The 20,989-nt window shown below is 36.5% G+C and overlaps 1 protein-coding gene and 1 long non-coding RNA gene across 2 annotated transcripts; one reads left to right on the top strand and one right to left on the bottom strand.

The window, feature by feature from the left end:
• The first annotated feature begins 7,933 nt into the window (after window positions 1–7,933).
• On the top strand, window positions 7,934–9,408 carry LOC113338112. The gene is made up of 4 exons (XR_003354612.1): window positions 7,934–8,113; window positions 8,794–8,855; window positions 8,955–9,025; window positions 9,112–9,408. It is a non-coding gene; the product is annotated as an uncharacterized LOC113338112 (long non-coding RNA).
• Window positions 9,409–18,318: 8,910 nt separating this feature from the next.
• LOC113271814 (zinc finger CCCH domain-containing protein 13-like) lies at window positions 18,319–20,727 on the bottom strand. The gene is made up of 4 exons (XM_026521741.1): window positions 20,227–20,727; window positions 19,162–19,395; window positions 18,849–18,960; window positions 18,319–18,389 (listed from the first exon to the last, which is right to left on the bottom strand). Exons 1-4 carry the CDS (start codon window positions 20,725–20,727, stop codon window positions 18,319–18,321), a joined length of 918 nt encoding a protein of 305 aa, XP_026377526.1.
• Between the last annotated feature and the right edge of the window lie 262 nt (window positions 20,728–20,989).

Here is a 20,989-nt window from a genome sequence, read left to right as displayed (position 1 = left end):
GCAGTTACATATGCATGCTTCCTCATTAATAGGTTGCCATCAGCTGCATTAGAAGGTAAAACTCCGATGGAGAAGTGGTATGGTAAACCAGCTTATGACTATGACTCAATTCATATCTTTGGTTGCCCTGCTTGGTATCATGTTAGTGAAAACAAGCTTGATAGCCGTGTTGTTAAAGGGATCTTTATGGGTGTGAAGAAAGGAGTGAAAGGGTTCAAAATTTGGAATCCAGTAGAGAAGAAGATAGTCATGAGTAGAGATGTTACATTTGATGAAGCGTCTATGGTAAAGTCTTGGGGTTCTCAGCAGGTGGAGAACAGAAGCACCAATACTAGTGAGCCTTTGCAACAAGTAGAGATTGATGCAAATCCACTAATTCCAGCTAAGTATGTATCTGTTACGACTACTTCCGAAGGCGTGACGTCTACAAGGGAGGTAACTACTGAAGTTCCAAATGATATTGACGATGTTTATGAAGAGGAACATGAAGCAGTGGAAGATACAGAAGCTACGGTCACCGAGACCATAGCAACCAGCAAACCGAGAATATCAATCAGGAAACCTGGTTGGATGAATGATTTTATAGCTTATGCATTACCAGTTGTTGAAGAAGATATTCCTAATACATATTTTGAAGCTATACACAGTGTAGAGCATCAAGAATGGGAAGTTGTTATGCAGGATGAGATGGAGTCTCTTTACAAGAATGGCACATGGATTCTTACGAAGCTTCTGAACGGTAAGAAGACTATTGGGTGCAAATGGATATATGCTAAGAAAGAAGGATCTCAGATGAATCAAGTACGCTACAAGGCAAGGTTAATTCCAAAAGTTTATGCCCAAAAGGAAGGGATTGACTACAATGAGGTGTTCTCTCCAGTTGTGAAACACTCATCAATCCGAATTTTGTTGGCCTTGGTAGCACAGTATGATTTAGAACTAGTTCAGCTAGATGTGAAGACGACGTTCTTACATGGTGATCTAGAAGAGGATATTTATATGACTCAGCCCAGTGGGTTCAAAGTTGCTAGAATAGAAGATTGTGTATGCAAGCTGAAGAAATCGTTGTATGGGCTAAAACAGTCTCCAAGACATTGGTATAAGCGATTTGGTCAGTTTATGATTGGCCAGACATACACAAGAAGTCACTATGACCATTGTGTATACTTCAAGAAGCTAAGTGATGGGTCTTTCATATATTTGCTCTTGTATGTCGATGATATGCTGATAGCATCGAATAACAAGAAAGAGATTGATAATTTGAAGCAAAAATTGTCAACTGAGTTCGAGATGAAAGATCTGGGAGAAGCGAAGAAGATTCTTGGCATGGAGATTCAACGTGACAGAAAGAAGGGTAAAGTTTGTTTGTCTCAAAAGGCATACTTGAAGAAAGTGTTACAGAAATTTGGTATCTGCGAAGGAACTAAATCTATAAGTACTCCCCTTGGTCCTCATTTTAAGTTGAGTTCTGATATGTCTCCCACTACTGAAGAAGAGCATGAGTATATGGCCAAAGTCCCATATGCTAGTGTTGTTGGTAGCTTTATGTATGCGATGGTATGTACAAGGTCGGATATTTCACATGGAGTAAGTATGACCAGCCGTTATATGCATAATCCTGGTAAAGGACATTGGAAAGCTGTGAAATGGATTTTGAGGTATCTTTATGGTACTGTTGATGTTGGCTTAGAGTTTGTGAAGGAAGATGGGAACAATCAGCTGTGTGTTGGTTATGTGGATTCTGACTATGCTGGTGATTTGGACAAGAGGCGTTCAACTACAGGGTATGTATTTACCTTGGCTGGAGCACCGGTTAGTTGGAGATCGATTTTGAAGTCTACCGTGGCTCTCTCGACTACTGAACCGGAGTATATGGCAGTGACTGAATCATTTAAGGAGGCTATATGGTTACAGGGTTTGCTAGATGACTTGGGTGTTGTGCAGGAACAACTGCTTGTGCATTGTGATAGTCTTAGTGCAATTTACTTGGCTAAGAATCAAGTGCATCATGCCAGAACCAAACATATAGATGTTCGATTTCACTTTGCTAGAGAAATTCTGGAAGAAGAAGACAATCTACTTGTGAAGATCGATACCAAAGACAATCCAGCTGATATGTTAACGAAAGTAGTATCTGGGGTCAAGTTTCGTCATTGCTCGAAATTGATCCACATTCTTCCGGTTTGGTGAGACCCTTGGGGGTAGAGGTTCTTAGGAACCTGGTGGAGGCCTTCTAGTAAGGCCATTGAGTGAACTACGGTCAGTTTGATTCCTTGCAGAGGATACGTAGGCAGCCTATGGCGCAATCGACGTTGGAAGACGAAGGTGGTTTCTTATATTGATCGTCTCATGCATAAATGCATGATCCTAGGTGGAGAATTGTTGGTCGGTGGGTTTGAGTTTTAAATAACTCAAACAAAACTTGGTAAGTGGAGTTAATTTGGGATAAACCCAAATTTGGTCGGTCACCAAAAGGATTAGGATTAAGAGTTTGTGATAACTCTTAATTGGTTTACTTGATCCTAAATTCTAGGAACTTTGTAAACAAGTTATGAAACCCTAATTTTATAGGCTAAGTAGTGTACCTATATAAATAGCCTAGTAGAGAACCTAGAAAAATACACCAAAAAAATCTTCTTTCTCTCTTAGGGTTTATATGTTTTCTCCCAAACGATAATATATAAATCTCTTGTTTTTCCCGAGGATTCAACCTCGTTAAATTCTTCTCTCTTTTATCTTCTTTAGTTTGTGTTCTTTGTAATATTTGGAGTACCATTATGTAGCTGTGCAAATCGCTTCCGCAAGATTTTAGCGCAACATATACCACTTGAAACATCTTTACAATTACAAATGCATCAAATTCTATATAAACCGATACCATTTCAAATTCTATATTCCTTCAGGTGTGAATCAATAAAACCTCATACAAGATCTCCCTAAAACAACCCATTACCTATATACTTGATTCTGTTAGGGATTTCATCGAACACCTAGCATACGTAAACAATTCATTATTTTAATGATGATTGTAAGCAAGATTAATAAGAACCCAGTAAAGAAAACAATAAAAATAGAAAAAACAAACCCAAATAAGGAATTTAGTGAGACACCAGTTACTAGTGAGAATTGCAGTTCCATCACCTCCATAAAAAAACCAAATAGAAAACATCAACTCAATTTCAACCATTCTCAGTATTTTTTTATTTTATTTTTGCTTTTTCAGAATGAAATTAGTGATTGATACATTTCGACGAAGTCAACAGAATTTGAAGTAAAATTGGATCAAAGTTGTTGCTGAATTACAAGAATCTAGAATTTTTTTGAAAAACATTTCACAGAGTGTTTTTTGGTCAAGGAAAATACATTTTTTGTTTCTCTCTCCTGAAACTGATACGTGGAATCCATAAAATCCAATTCCCCTCCCACGTCACTGACCCAACTCAGCGTGCGTGAAAGTGGTGTGCAGATAGCGATCCGCCTAGCGCGATCGTTTTTAAAATTAAATTTTCCTTGGTTATTAATAGGGTTGCACATGGGCGGGTATGAGCGGGTATAAGTTAAAACCAACCTCACACCCACAGACTGCGGTTTTTTTTATAACCAACCCCGCACCCACAAACAGCGGGCGGATTTTGTTACCCGCCCGCTACGGGTGGGCGGGTATGGGTTTAAACGGGTTTAAACCCTCTTTATATTCAAGTATTTTGAGTAACTTTTATTCTCCTTGATTAAGTGAGAAAAAAAACCAAAACCCCCAAAATATTCATACCTAGGAAGTTCACAGGTGAAGATTAAGTGTTATATCTGTTGATTTTTCGATTGTTATCGATTTCTGGTGAAGATTCAAAGTTGTTGTTGTCGATTTCTGGTAATTGTTGTTCCTAGGTGAAGAAGAAGAATTGAGGAGGAAGAAGAGGAGAGGCCGAACATAGAGAAGAGTGTAGAAAGTGAATGAGGGTTATCAGTTATCCTATCTACTAGTATTAGGGTTTCATAATGGACGGGTAGGATTAGTTTTATCTAATGGTATATAATCTGCGGGTTTTTTTGGGCGGGTATGGACGGGTATTAGCTTAAACCAACCTCGCACTCACAGACAATATTTTTTTTTTTCATAACCAACCCCGCACCCACAGCAGACAGGTATGGACTAAAAATCCACGAATTTAACGGGTACGGATGAGTTTGGATTTCGTGGGAGGGTCATGTGTCAAGTATAGGCATCTTTTGTCAAGTATAGGCATCTTTTGTCAAGCTCTGCAACTTTTATTACTTTCTCTTGTTTGACTTCCTTTACTACACCGTCGTCAAGAACTTTTTCCCATCAAAAAAAGAAAAAGGTCAAACAAACCTCCATCTCCTAGTGATGAAATGAAATATGTCGGAAGATTTTTCTTAAGGGTGCACACGGACCCGACAAAACCGTCAAAGCCGCCCGATCCGATCAAAAAATGACCGAAACTCACCGAACCCGAAGTACACAACGGCCTTGAACGGTAAGTGACCCGAGCTGGCTACGGTGCTACTCGGTTGTAGATAGTTACCGACCAACCTCACTCAAAACCAACCGATCAAAGTAATCTATAGCTTAGAAACCCTAATACCTCCATATAAATACTTCTCTAAGATACCTACGACCAGCCACCAACCATCTCTCTTATTCTTCCTTTGTTCTTCCCATTTCTCTCTCGAGGTAAATTAGGGATGCCGAAGAGGCGACTCCATTGTCGTCTTATCTTCAACCTTCTTTACTAACTACAACCCCCACCTAGCCACATCACCATCATCATCTCCAGTTTTTGCTGTTTGTTGATAATCAAATGGAGCCCGCAGGTAATTGAAAAGTTTGTTGATTGGTTTTTATTAGTAGGGTTTGGTTGATTTCGATTCGTTGATTGATTCTCCTCAATTAAGTTACTGCCTGCTATTTATTAGGGTTTAGTTTGATTTCGAGTTTTTGATTGATGTTCTAATTAATTGAGATACTCTTATCCCTTAAAGGATTCATCTGAAAGGATATTCCAATCAGCATCGCATTATATTTAAATAATTATGGGATCCAATTTCAAAATTCTTTTTACACAATATAGAGGACGAACAAACGGATATTTTTCGTTAGGACAACATCGCATAATTCACTACTGAAAATATCAGTTTAGTCACCAAGTTAGACTACGTGAAACACCAAAAAATCTTATAAAATTATCAAACATTTTATTCCATCCGATGTTTTTGCACACTAATAAAATTGAGAGTCTACATGTTTTGGTGAGTTGGGTAAATTAGATACAGGTTACTCAAAAGAAAAATCTTAGAAAGTTTAGAGGAAAACAATACATGCTCATACTCATCACTAACTCAAAAATTTCATTGAAGCAAGATAAAATTAATCACATATTTCAAACATTCAAAGTTTCAATTGTATCATATAAATAATATAATATTCGGTTATATGTATATATATATATATATCTATTTTGGTAGTGCAATGATCAAGTTCAACAAAAATTTTAATCTCAATCTTGTTAAAAACAAGATAGGCGGAAACTAGATTCTTTCTTATTTCAGTGGTATGAACATCTTTAACAAGCTAGTTTTACACGAAGTAACTTTTGAGACGATACCGATACCACTTTCTTTCAAACGATTCGGTTCAACTTTTGAGCCATAACCTATCAAAACAAATATGGTGTAAAACACCAACATATACCAACCTCTCACTGTATCCACAATTCACAATAACTTACCTTGAAAAGCATTGTTAATAACATTTGATATTTTTGCAATTTCGTGTCCTAAGACTTGGTTTAATGCAAGCATAAAAAATAATTTCATAATTAAAATTATGTTCATTTCTTGGTGAGAGTTGGTATTCATATTTTTTTGACTAGGTTTCTTATTCTTTCGGTTTTGGTTTGGTATCAGGTTCTATTTCATAAGTTCCAAACTTGTATGAGTCACACATTTATTGTCATAAACAATAATTCTCAATATCTTGTTTCCATGAAATTCATTCTAAAATTGAATAATCAAATTATTTTTTCAATCTGGAATCCAATTATTTGATCGCTCAATAACTACAAATAGTTCATCAAGCATACCTCATTTCCTTTAAAATCTCAATTTCTCATAAACCATTGTCTACCATATCCAAACCAGCAAAGAAATCAACAAAACCATTGCTCCACACACCGATTAATCTCTAGTATTTACTCGCAATTTTTTATTTCAATTGAGAAACAAAAACATTATCACCTGTCACAACCATTTAAATGTAAGCATTTGTAACCCAAAATAAGTAAGGTATGCACTTATGTAAGTACTTAAAAATCAAATAAAAATTAGTACTCCAAGTATCAAACAAAAATAAAGTTTTATAGCTATAATGTTATACATTATAACTTTCTACATTATAAGTTTTCCATTTATGATCTTATTTTTTCATTACCAAAACAAGATTAAAGTACTAAAATCAAAACATGATTTTTATTGTAAGTTCTTACGTCTCTAAGCTCTATGCTCACACAAGTATCACGGCTCATATTTTGAACATACATACACAATGATTTCAAAATCACAACATCTCTCAAATCAAAAATCCAAATAAAAATTTCAAAATGAGTTTTGAGGATAAGTTCATGATCTACAATTTTCATGTTACACAAGTTAAAAATAGCTACCTAAAGATTGGGACAAACGAATTCAATTAGGACAAAATTTCTTCCCATCAGAAATTTCCAGCAACATTATGCAGTTTTGTAAAATACCTTAAAAATAGTTTTTGGTATCCAAAAATTCTGAAACTAAATGTGGATGATCGTCGTGATGTCTGGTATGTCTAATAGAAATATCTAGACCCAATTCATTTTCGTTCAAGAGATGCACATAAAACTCCACAACTTGTTACAACTGTGGTCTATTAAGATTAGACATCAGAATTTAATTTTAGTTATCAAGAAACCTTAAATCCAAGCATCAAGCTAATGAATAATTATACCGTAATGACTCGATAAAACAAAATAAATAATGATACTTATCACGTTTCAGCAATAGTTTCTCGTTTGATCTCTATGGCAGAAGAAAACATCTTAAAATAGTTGGAACAATTGCTGAAAATTCCTGCAAAACAATCATAAACCAAACAAAATAAATTGTTATGGCTGAGTCACGACTAGTTCGCTCTCTTTAAGATGTTTCGCGGCTCTGCCCAAGATTGTGCAAGCAGTTTTTCCATGTTGCGTCGTCCTCAGGATAAAACAGCCGAGTAAATCTCTTTCACAATCGCTCTTGAACTTTGAGAACATGTGATACTTGTACATTTCTATTCTTGCTCAAAATCAAATGTGTAGAAAACAAGTGTTGGTCACACATTAGTCATCTTTCTCTCAAAAATTCTTAATTATCTTTAAACTCCAAAAACATTAAAAAAAACTCTCTAATTGTTTCTCCAACAAAAATTTATTTTATAGTCAAAAGATCTTAAATGAGTTTAATGAAAACATTAATATGATTAATAAAACCCATTTACTCTTGTAATATGAAACAGTCAAAGAATTTATAACAAAAAATAAGTTTCTTTTATGAAGATTGTTAAGACTATTCTAAACAATTTTAATAATAATAAATGGAAATACATTTTTATTTTAAAACATATATTTCCAACATGGTTAGGGGTGCACACGGACCCGACAAAACTGTCAAAACCGCCCGATCCGATCAATAAATGACCGAAACTCACCGAACCCGAAGTACACAACGGCCTTGAACGGTGAGTGTTGTCTAAACCCGAGCTGGATATGGTGCTACTCGGTTGTAGATAGTTACCGACCAACCTCACTCAAAACCGACCGATCAAAGTAATCTATGGCTTAGAAATCCTAATACCTCCATATAAATACTTCTCTAAGATACCTACGACCAGCCACCAACCATCTCTCTTATTCTTCCTTTTTTCTTCCCATTTCTCTCTCGAGGTAAACTAGGGATGCCGAAGAGGCGACTCCATTGTCGTCTTATCTTCAACCTTCTTTACTAACTACAACCCCCACCTAGCCACATCACCACCATCATCTCCAGTTTTTGTTTTTTGCTGATAATCAAATGGAGCCCGCAGGTAATTGAAAAGTTTGTTGATTGATTTTTATTAGTAGGGTTTGGTTGATTTCGATTCGTTGATTGATTCTCCTCAATTAAGTTACTGCCCGCTATTTATTAGGGTTTAGTTTGATTTCGAGTTTTTGATTGATGTTCTAATTAATTGAGATACTCTTATTAATGAGGTTTGGTTTGCTTGGATTATTTGATTGTTTTCATTAATTGAGGTACTCCTACTAGCGGGTTTTAGGTTGATTTCAATTTATTTTGTTTGATTTTGTGTTTTGATTATCACTTGTGGGTGAATTTTTCTTTCACTGATTGTTTTCATTAATTGAGGTACAGTAAGATTAACATATTTGACTAAACTTGTAAAGAGAATTAAAGGACCAGTATCAACTAAGTTACACTTTGAATCACTTGTGAATGATGTGTAACTAGCTACTCTTAAAGCCATATCCTACAGAGATATATGTTGTAACAAGACAAGATTACCAACATATAAAGAAGTTTAAGACAAGCAATTTAGAAATGAATTAAGAGCAGAATGAACTCATAGTATTTCTCCCCTGCAAAATCAACTAACTATATGAACTGCATTGAATGCCTTGTCCTGTGTATCTATTTTTGTATCTTTGCCAGATTGTGTATTTGACAGTTTAATGGGAAACTAATAGTGATGTCTAATTTTTCCTTCAGTTGTAACTTTGGATTCAGATGTAATTATGGATGTCGAGCAATCAACCCCTGCTTCAATTGTGGTATGTATACAATCAAGCTCTTTGTATGCAATCTGTTTGTGTTAATTATAACTTTTTGTTTTGATTTTGAATCTAATTAGAGTTTACTTTTTCTCGTAGATGTCCTAGGTCCCGTGACTGCAGAAGATTGATAGAGGGAGCTAATGACAGCTAATGGTGTTCGATGAATGGTATGTTTCTGATGTTATGTTTGCTTAAGTATGGACAATCATTCGACTGCATTCTTATGTATTTTTCCTCTTGTTGTTTGTTGCAGGTGCTACTTGGAAGCACCTCTGGAATAATCTATCCTATTGGAGTTTTCACTTCCACGTTAGCTGAAGAATACTTGGACTTTGCATATTAGTTGAAGAATAAAACCTTAGTGATATCGTTCGTTCATTCTTTATTCTTACAGAAGTATCAAAACAGTTGAAGAAACTAGTTTTCTTTTAGTTTTGCTTTCAATTTGCTTAAGCTTATTATCAGTTTAGTTGGATATTTTTCAGTTAAGACTATTGAATTGATTATTATTCTTATTAGCAAATTTAGTTTTACTGTTGCAGAGAGTCAACTGTCTATATTACTGCCATACTGCTTAAACAGGTCACATGAACAAGTATTTCAGTGTAGAACTGGAATTGGATATGGTCGGGTCGGTCTTGATTTTCGGGTTATCCGATTCAACTCTGGCTGGTTTATCTGAAATCGGTAAACCGCTACCGAACCGCTACCGAACCGAGTCTATATCGGCCGGTTCAAAACCGACCCGATCTAAAAATGTAGTACTAATTGGGGCAGCTTGAAAAAAACCCAACATGTATGGTTCTATGGTCACTAGTAGGGATGAAAACCGATCCGAACCGACCGTTGTGCACCCCTAATTTTTCCTCTATGGAGGTCTCTCAAGACAAAGTGAATTTTTGTCTCCTGTTAAAATGTTCCACAACAACCACACCAAGGTTCTCCGTCAATTGGCAGGTGTTATGCCCAAGTCAGTACTACACTTCCCCCACTCCTTTTCCTAGGACTGTTCATAGATCCGGGTCCTTCCGGGTACCATACTACCCAGAACCGGACCCGGTTATTTTTCGATTCCGGGTCCAGTTCCTAAATTAGTAAGTCCAAAACCGGAACCGACAAAGTAACCGGGTACCTAACGGTTCCGGATACTAAACGGATATTTTCGGATCGTCATAGAAATGTTCGGTGGTCGTCTGTGAAGAAAATACAGATCTTAATTGTTCAAATGTTTAATTAAGACTTAAGAGATAGCTTAAGTACACCAGTTACTAAATAATCAATTAAATCTTTGCCAGTTCTCCATAAACAACCACCCCCATCATCCGTGATCAGAAATTAGAACCATCTTTATCAATGAACATCGACATCAAGATCTATCCATCAGCTAAAATGAACTAAGGATTGAGAATGAGCAGAAGATAATCAATCAATAAGTAAATAGTCCCAAACAATTTCAAAAACTAAACAATAATTTTATCATTATCAATCAGAAAATACCTTTGAGTGATTAAGAAATAAAGACAATTATATCTATAATAAAGAACAAACTTACAGTACACCATTACGAATTACAAACAACTTACAAAATATAATAAATTTGAATTCAAACTTTTAGTTATAACCCGTCGTTAAACGTGACTTTGTAACACATGAGAAGATGGAAGTTTTGAGTGGTGAGAACGAAAACAATAAATTTGACTCGATCTCAGAAGAGAAGACGAAAGCAGAGGAGTGAGATGCGGCAAGTTTATTAGGTTATGACCCTTCACATGACGAAATTAACCCTCAGACAACTAAGATTTACAAGACCCTACTAACGCGGGCACCCGACGGGTAGGACCCAGTTGGAACCGTTTATTATCGGATTTTAACGGGTCTACCGGTTTGGACCCGAATTCACTAGTGGGTCCAGTTTTGGGACTCAGACCGGACCCAATTTACCCGGTTCCGGACCGGGTCCGGATATTTGGATACGCATTGACATCCCTACCTTCTTCATTAGATGGCAGCGATCTTAACCCTTGATCCCTTGGATTGGAGTTAACAGGGGACCCTTTTGTGTGACATCAAACCACTATCTGTTTGACATCTAATGGAGAAAGGGATGGGGGAAAGGAGTGGGGGAAGACTAGCATTTTCGATTATGAAATGTTTGGCCGACAAACTAAACTAGCTATGCTAGGAAGCGACGTGGTTATATGTCAAATCAGATGTCGACCTGAAATAAAGTATAAATTGGTTAAACCTTGACATGTCTAGTATTTTTAATAACAAAAACTATCAACCAACCGAAAGAAAACTACAAAAAAAAAACAGCCTCTCACAAATCTATCCCTGCACGTATTCCAAGGGACGGGCTTCACTGGGACCCACTAACAAAAAATGCTCTTATTAAATACTCCCTCCGTCCTAAATTATTAGTCCGCTTTGACTCAGTCAAGATGTTAAGGAAACCGGAGGAGTGTACAGAACTATCCATATTAAATGCTATGTTATTACTAAAATTAAAAGTGGTATATGGACCATGTAAGAAAAATACATATTTGGTAATTTTATTATTTATAAAAATGTTTAAATAAAAGATAAAAATTAAAATATTTATGATTGACTTAGTAATTTTGTTTCATGTTGAGGAAGGTATCATTTAAGACGTTTAAATAGAAGATAAAAATAAAAGTATTTATGGACTGATTTTGTAGATTTATTTTTTATAGAGGAAAATATCATTTAAGATTTTTGGTTGGTTATAATTAAAAATAATTTTATAATTATAAAAAATTGAAGGATATATTTGAGAGTTTGGCTAAAAAATATGACTATAAACAGAAACTAGCCAGTATTTTAGGACAGACGAAAATAGAATAGAGTACTGAAATTTTAGGACAAAGGGAGTATCTTTTTTTTTTTTGATATAAAAGTTCTATTGTTACACCCAACTCCGTAGAATAGATACAAGGTTACCCCCAACTCCTAGATTAAATACAAGAAATTAAATGAAAAAAATACAATCTGCGTCGCTGTTATTTATGAACATGGATGTGTTTTTTTCCGGAAATACCACTTACTACCCCTGAGATAGCCAAATATTTCATAACAAAATTCTTCCCTAATAATTTTGATGATGTTTCTAATAGATTATCACAATTATTCCGTAAGTACTTAGTTTTCACCAATATCGCACGTTATCAACACTCACGGTATCATGTTGGTTTTGATGGAGTGTTTACACATGTATATGTAATTTATCGAAAACGAGGGTGGACCAATAAAATGAATAAACGTCATGAGAAATTTATCGACCCAGTTAAAATGCAATATATGCGTGAAATTCAGACTCATTAAATTATAGTGTATCATTTGCAAGTTGGCTAATTGGCTTTGTCTAGACCTAGGGGTGTGCAATGGACGGACGGTTGCGGATTAGGGGTCACCCGTAACCAAACCGTCAAAGTTGCGGATTTGGAAAATTGAACCGTGACCGGTCCAATTACCCGCGGATTTAACCTTTGCGGATCAGCGGATTCTACGGGACGGTTGCGGATTAACCGCGAACTAGGGGTAAAAAAAAAGTAAAAGAAGCAAAAAAACCAAGTTTATAAGCTAAGTTAGTGCAGCGGATGATCAATGTGCTGGCCAAAATACACATTCTAGGGACTTCGCAGCGGATGATCAATGTGTTGTGTAGTGTGTTCGACGCTACATTGCAGTTTGTAGAAAAGCCCATTGGTGTGTCCAGGTAGCATGCTTCAACTGCCAATGCCAATATGTCGATGAAGCTTGTCCAACAGCATGGTTCGACTGCCGATTTGTCAACGAAGCTTACCAGGGAGAAGAGTCCGTCTCAAAACTCACCATATGAAGCTTACTGACACGTGGGCTTTTCGTTGTACTCGATCTTTATACCCGAGCATGAAGATATAACTTAGCTGGGTTTAGCGATCATCTCGGGATTATGTTACTCAAATGCGGTGCGGGTGAATCCGCGGTTTTCAATATTCAACCGCACCCAAACCGCTAAAACGTGCGGTTTGAGAATCACATCCGTGTCCGGCCCATACGTCTTGCGGTTTGGACGAAATCCGTAATTTTACGGACGGATACGGATAAAAACCGCGGTTACGATTTTTATGCTCACCCCTATCTAGACCGTAGATGGCAATCACTTGATCTCATATAAAAAGATGCGGGCCTAAGTGAGTAATTTTAAATCATTTGGAACGGGCTGATAATTTCGTGCCTGATCTCATGATGGGCCATTTCGTGTTTTAGGGTTCAATAACCTTGCCTTCTAAAAACCACAACAAACAAATCTCCTAGTTAAGTAGGTGCATTCTTGGAATCCTACTTTCCTCCATCAATCATCTTCTTCTTCATTATCATCAGCATCACCACTTAATGAATGGGTTATAAACGGAATGTAGTTGTAAGAAACCTTACAACTACACTCCACTATAACTGATTCAATCTCTAGGTGATCATCATGAATTCTTGTTTTATTAGTTAAAGAGTAAAAATGTTTACAAGAATGATTCAAGTATTAAAACAATTCTACTTGAAACCTAAACTCACGTTCTCTCTCTTCCTATTTCCTTTCCAAGACTTGTCCTAGAATCCTCTCAGATGCAATGACTCTCTCATTTATATATGATTTTACATAGTGAATGACAGCTAAGAATCCCATTATTTTCGGGATCACTATGCGACATATTCGCTCGTATACAATCGCTCATCTTCGCATAGCATACTTCTTCGCATGATTCTTCACACTTTATTACTTTGCTGACATCATCTGGTACGTCATCTCAACTTTGTTGTGTGCGATGCCCTTCGCTTAGGTTGTATTGTTTACTTCGCGTAGTTATTAACGTGTGCAATATTTAACTCTTACATTTGCCTCTTCTCATGTTGCTTATTCTTAAAAGTGAGCGATATGAGAAATTCTCCTCTTGTAATTCGCACATGCTTATTTTTATTTTTTTTACTTTGCCGACAATTTTCCCTACCTTAAGCTCTCCTCATGTACGCGTGTCCTTTTTACCACTCATCTTTCGACACGTCCTTTTTAACCGTACGTTTTTATCTGTTCATTTCTTCGCATTAATGAGAATAAATCTTGAAAAACGGGTCGCTCTTTCCTATATATTCTCTTCTACCTTTCTCCTTTTATTCCTTTTCATTCTTCTTCACCTTCTCTGCAATTTTATACTCTTTATTCCCATTCTTCAATGTCTCCTGCTGGTAAAACGATGGAAATCGAATTTAACAGAGTGAAAACTGACTTCAATCAGAGGGGTTATGAACTCTCTCTTCCACCTTCATGTAATTTTGCATCCAAACTTAATCTTGATCTAATCAAATCTGAGCAATGGAATAACCGAAAATTCATCATTTCGTTAGGTCCACTTCAATTTCTACCAATTCCCTTATATAATCCTGAGATTCTTCTTTTCTATAGAATTCTTGCTGATGAAAGATTCGCACGAGGAATATTTCAGTTGAGTGGTGATGCTATCAGGATACCATTAGAGTATGCTCGTCGCACAACTGGTTTTGGAAATTCTTATCCTGATGAAGTGCGAAAAGAGGATCATCGTGATAAAATTATAGATCCTGTTGAGTATACTCTTGATAATTTCTTTAAGAATTATTACATCGCTATTATGAAAAGTAATGTGACTAAGTGGGATGTTCGCATAAGGAGAGTAGATGGTATCGCTGAAGATGAAAAACTTATGCGAGACGTTGATTGGAATTCAAACTCTAATCGTGCTGCTCGCAGATCCAATGATTCTAGTTGGCTAAATTGCCCTGTCATCTTGGAAGGGTCCTTTGTATTTGGTAGAGCTGCGGATGGTTCTGACGATTCTCTTCCCGAAGATTTTCCTCTTTACCAACCTTGGGAATTTAAATTATTCGAAAATGAGGAAAATAAAGTAGCGGTATGTGATCCTCTTAATTCAATTTGTAAATTCTCGTAACTTTCCTTCTTATATCTTATTTCTTCTCTTTCGCAGGATGCCAAAAAGGTCAGTACTTCGCGCAAAATATCATCTTCACAGAATAAGGAAGTAAGAAACACATTTTCTATTTTTAATAATATTGTTGCCTTTGTTTTTTATCTTGATTATTCGTGTAGGTGAATCCTTTGAACGAAAAAACTTTAGGCAAAAGCAAGAGCACTCCTAAGAAACGCGCGTCAAAATCTGAATCCAAGAAAACCTCGTTAAAAGATGATGTCTCTAGAAAGCGTGCGAGGTATGATTCTTCTTCAAGTTCAGAATCTTCAGATAGAAATACTTTTGTTTCTGAAGAAGAGGTATCGATTGATTCGTATCGAAAGAAGTTGTCTGATCTTTTTTCTGGAGATGCTCTTGCTACTCTTGGGGATGATGAAACGGATCGCGCCTTCAAGATGGTCTCAAGGATCTGTACTGCTTCTGATTGGGGGGATCGATCTCTTCGTGGAGCTGCCTCTACGATAAACTCAGATTTTCAATTTGCAATGAATGGCTTGGTAATATTTTGCAACATTTGCCTTTTATGTTTTCCTTATTATTTCTACTGTTGCTTATGATGCTTCTTTTACATTTCACAGAGTGCTCACATATCTTATGTGATTTGTTTAGACAATGAAAGAAAGCTTCGCAAGTTGCAAGATGAGAATACCACAATGAAACATGAGAAATCTATTCTTTCGGATGCGAATGCGAATCTTACAGGCAAGAATATGAAACTTAGAAATAAGAATTTAACTAATTCTCAATTGGTTCTCCGAACTCTAGAAAGAAATAAGGAACTCATTGGTAAGCAACTTATATTCTCTTACTCCTTTTCTTTTATGTGATCGTTCGCACTTCTTACTTAATTATCTTCGCAGACCTGTATGACCTTTCAAATGAAGAGGCTAATCTTCCCGATGCTGAAATTCTTTTAGAGCATCTCAACTCCTCTTTAAATAATTATCCTACTCGAGGATTTGAAAACCTCAGCTCAGAAGAGTTAAGATTAAAATATGCTAATCTTAGAGAATGCCATAAAAGTGTATTATCTACTGCCAATAATTTTAAACGACGTTTTTATGAGGAGAGAGAAGCAATTCAAGTATTGGAGGCGAAGAAGAACAAATTTATTATTGAAAAAGATGAGATCACTCTTAGGGGAACGAAAACATTAGAACAATTTCAAGAATCCCTTATTGAGGTTAAGATAGAACGTGATTCAGCTTGTCGTGAGAGGGACATTCTTATTGAGGAAAGAAATTTAATTCGATCTCAAATCCTTATAGAAAGTGAAGCTGCTTTTAACTGGGCTGCTAGAGTTCTGAACGATGCTAGAAATAATCTAGGTATAAATGTTATCCTTCACACTGAACATTCTACAGTGTCGCAGACATTATTTCCAATTATGAAGGTCATTTGTTGTTCTTTGATTTTCATTCATATTCTTTAGGAATAATTATCTGTTATCTTAACTCTTTTGTTGATGCTTCGCAGAGAAAGAGAAAGAATATCAAAAGAGAGTTGCAGAGATAGAAACTCGCTTGGCTGTTAAAGAAGAAGAATCATCTGCTCGTAACTCAAAGTATCATCCATTGAAGGAAAATTGGTTTAATTTAGTCCAAAACAATACTAACAATGCTAATCGTTCTCGTGAGGCTGTTGTTCAAAGAGTTTGTCTTGAGAATGGTTTTCCTTTGTCGAAATACAACTTTCCAGCGATTTTTGAAAATGTACCCATTCCTGATATCCAAGTTACTGATGGAGAAGAATATTCTGAAGAAGAAATTAGTGATTATGCGACTGAGTGAAATGAGGGAGATGAAAATTGATTGCTTCTTCTTGTTGTAATAATTCTTGTAAATTCTTGTAAATTCAGTTTTCACCTTTTTAGTATGATTCTTCTTTTCTTCGCTTCATATTTATGACTTCTTCATTTGCATATAAGACAATCAAAATGGGGCAAATAACACTTCTTTTGCATTCCCATTCTTGCCTCTTGTTATTTGGCAGATCTTGATAGACCAAATATGATTGGTATCCTTTATCATGAACTTTTCTTGGTGCGAGCATATTTTAAACTTTATGAATAATTTCTTTTCTTGTATTATCTATGAGGTCTTATTTTTTCCTTCCTATGTAAAGGTCTTATATTGCCTCTGTTTATGTGCGACGAAATCGCAGGCAGTCTTTACACCATAGTGTATTGACCCATTGATCTCGTCTTATCATTTTCTTGTATTATTTTCTCTTCAGGTTAATTCGCGTAAATACCACAAGTCTTAATACTCGTATGAATTAAAAGTCTTGTGATATTTACGACTTTTCACACAATTCAGCTCCCTAATGGAGGGTGTCGTCCTTATCTTCCCCTGGCTGCCCCTTCAAGGAAGCTTACCTCTATCGTGTTAAGATTATGGCTCTTCCCATCCGGATTTTCAACAACCAGTTGATCTCGCGATCTCGCATACGCTACCTATAGGGTTTATGGCAGCAAGATCACACCCTAAGTGGGGTATCTTCGGACCGAGTGCATCATAGTCAGGACTTGTCAAGAGTGGCAAGGTACGCTCCAGACGTCCCGGATAGTCTTGACTCAACCGTATACCTCGGCGCCCTGACCGAGTTTCTTCACTCCTTAGGAGAGCCTTTCTCACCTTAAGCTCTCAATCTAAGATTATTATCTTAGACTGAAAATTTAAGGTATCTCTCCCGGATGGGCATTATCGTTTTATTCTCACCCCAAATCTCCACAACTCAAGTTCCGGGGTCGGTGTAGCCTTCCCTTGAGTCATGCCTTCTAGGTTTCTCCAACTATGACGTGTGATAGGTCTTACTATATTGCCTCTTGCACATAAGCGAACTAGGTTGCACACCACATTTGGATACCTAGCCAATCTGATAATAAATATCATTTTCTGTAGCCTTTTATAAAGGTCTTATTATAAAGATTTCTCTTTTTGTTTTCTTATTATGGATTTACCATATGAAACTAAAGTTTCTCATTCCAATCTTTTAACTTGTACATAAGTGCTTTTATTGAATTTTCTTAAGTTCGCATATGTTTTTCAGAATATTCATTCACATAACCATTCAATCGGTATTGTGCGAAAGTCATTGTGCCCTCCACCTTTTGATATTTTGCATCTACTCTTTTTCTGTCCGTAGAAATTGTGTTGCTAATCTTGATTAAAATTTTATTTTCATAAGAATCTATTCCAGCACCTCGCATCATTGTTCCAACTTTGTACACCGCATCAAACATCAACCATTAATCTCTCTGCTCTTCGACTATTTGCTGCATATTTTTTGAAATTTCTTCGCTTGAATTCTCTTGCTTAGCATTTGTCAACATCATTTTCTTGGCAATTTTTACTTTCAATTGTATCTCCTCTTATAATGCCAACACCCTGAGGTAGAGGAAACTTGATGCATGGATGAAATGTTGATGCAACAACTAATATTCAATGCAACCATGGTCTTCCAATGAGAGCATTATAGGGCGACTCAACATCCACTACACAGAATGTGATATCTGTTGGTAAATTTTGTAAAAGAATTCACATAGTCACTTCTCCCTTTGGTTTATTTGCAGAACCATTAAAGCCATAGATTTTGTATGTTGAAGGGACTAACTCATCATCTCTTCCACCCATGGTTTTATATGTATGATAAAACAAAAAATCTACAGAACTTCCAGTATCTATAAGTATTCTATTTATCGCCCAGGTGTTTCTCTCATTTTATTCCTCATCTTCTTCCGATGGCTTCGGATTAATTCCCAATCGCACCACCAATGGACATTCATGTGATTCTCCTCCTCCTGGTGTTTCATCTGCGCTGAACGAGATTTTATGCCTTTGCCATTCTTTCAAGGGTGATATTTTTTCCAGGTTAAGAATTTCCCTTCCTTCATCATCTCTCGCATATACTCGACTTAAGACATTATCATGAAAATCTTCTATGTTTCTGAACGAGTGTATGATCGAGTTACAATATAAATTCTTTGCCTTCGCACCCACTTCAATAACAAATGTACTCATTTTCTTCTCCTTTGCATATGTATTTCCTTGAGGTGGAGGTGGTGGTGGTGGTAAATTCCTTGGCTGTTTTAGTTAGAAATGGTCCAACTTTGCTTGCTCAATCATTCGCAATATAATCCTCTTCACATTTCTACAGTTGCTTGTTGTTTGACCACGGAATCTATGATAGACACAAAATTATTTACTCCTCCTTCCTGGTGGTGGCTCTTCGCCTACATTATGTGGTTCTGGAATATCATCCATTAGGAGAGCAGCTTCCCATACTTTATCCACTGTAGTGTTCAACTTCGGCAAATTTATCTGTTCCCGCACTATTCTTCCAGCTTTCTTGTTATAATGTGTTTTCTGTCCCGCAGGACTTCCTGGTTGAACTGTATCAGCACCTCCATAATTTTGAAGTTGCTTGTCTCTGTACTCTTTATTAAACTCTAGTTGATCTGCACTGCCCATAGCCACTAACTTTTGTCCCATCTCTGCATTATTCCTTCCTTGATTTTCCTGCGATGTACTGGAAACAATATTTGTCAACCTCGGAAGTAGACTTGTATTTCCACCTTTCAAATCAGATACTGCAACTGGGTAAGATTCCATATCTCTTTGCTTTTCCTCAAGTGTTATGTATTCTTCTTGAAATTCGCGCAGCTCCGACATTGTTATTGTATCCTTTATTCTGAAGATTTGGTTATATAGTAAATCTGTTGCAAAGAGAGCATTAATGAATGAAATAATAAGATGTCTCTCATCCACCTGTATTCCCATTTCACTACACATTGTTCTCCAACGAGTCGTTAGATGACGCAAAATCTCATTTGTTCTTCTGCGAAGTCCGAATGCAGTCTCAATCCCTGGTCTTGATAGATTATTACTTATGTATTGCCCCAAAAAGACATTTTGTAAATGATGAAATGAACCAATGGATTCTACAGGTAGGCCCTCAAACCATTTCAAAGCTTCTCGTGCTAGACTTGCAGCAAAATATTTGCACATGACTGAATCATACTTTTCCCACCGCAATAAACATCTAGAATAAGATTTTACATGTTGTATCGCACATGCGCTTCCATCAAATATACTTGTAAATGCCGGTAAACTGCACTTAGATGGTATCGGTTCTCTTTGAATTTCTTTTATAAATGGAGTTTTTCCAGCTTCCTCCACTGCTTCCTCTAGTTGTCTTCTTCCATCATTTCTCTTTGTAGTCATCATTTCTCTTAATTCTGCCATCTCCTTAAGAATTTCTTCGCTTAATGATTTATCCAAATCTTCTCGCATGGGTCTTTTTAATCTTGCTTGTCTCAATCTATTCTCATGATTGTTTTGGCGTATTGCCTCTTGTATCTCCTGTTGTTCAGTTTCCTCTCTTCTTCGCCTATGCCTTTTAGTATTTGCTTCAATTTGTACTCTATCATGTCTTTCTTCATTGCCCGTGCGATCATATTGATGTCTTGATATTTCTCTTTCTTGTGGTGTAACTCGACCTTGATCTATATCATCTATGCGATGATGCTCGCGTACCCTTACTCGATTATCAATATGACACAATCCACTTTGTAATTCTATTTCTTCTAATTCTTCCCTTCTTCTCTGTTTATCTCTCGCACTTGCAATCTCTCGTTCGCGCTCATATTCGTCTCTCACCATTTCTCTACCATTTAATATCATTTTTCCTTGCCTTGGATCCTCTTCTTCCCTTTCACAATTATTATTTGCACGACGAAGAAGTTCGCGTGGGTGTTCATATCGATTAGTTGCTGAGTCAATTACACGTCTCCTTTCCCTTGGATCTTCCAAATTTTCATCTTCTTGCGAGTTTTCTTCAATGACTTCCATATGTTGCCTTCGCCTATCATTTTTTCGATTAGATTGGCTCTGTCGGGAAGAACTCCTAATGGATCTTGACATTGAGCGTGTAGCACTCCTTGACTTTTGTTCTTGTAATCTAAGATTTTCTTCTCGTAAATCATCATTTTGACGTATTAAATTCGCACGCTCTTCTTCTTCTCTCTTTCTTTCAATTAGTAATCTTTGTCTAAGCTCTGGAATCGTCATATTTCCTTCACTCGCTGTAACTGGTTCTTCGTTCCCAATTCTC

Source organism: Papaver somniferum, chromosome 1 (genome assembly GCF_003573695.1).
Source record: "Papaver somniferum cultivar HN1 chromosome 1, ASM357369v1, whole genome shotgun sequence".
NCBI classification, from domain to species: Eukaryota; Viridiplantae; Streptophyta; class Magnoliopsida; order Ranunculales; family Papaveraceae; genus Papaver; species Papaver somniferum.
This window is presented reverse-complemented; position numbering and strand designations above follow the sequence as displayed.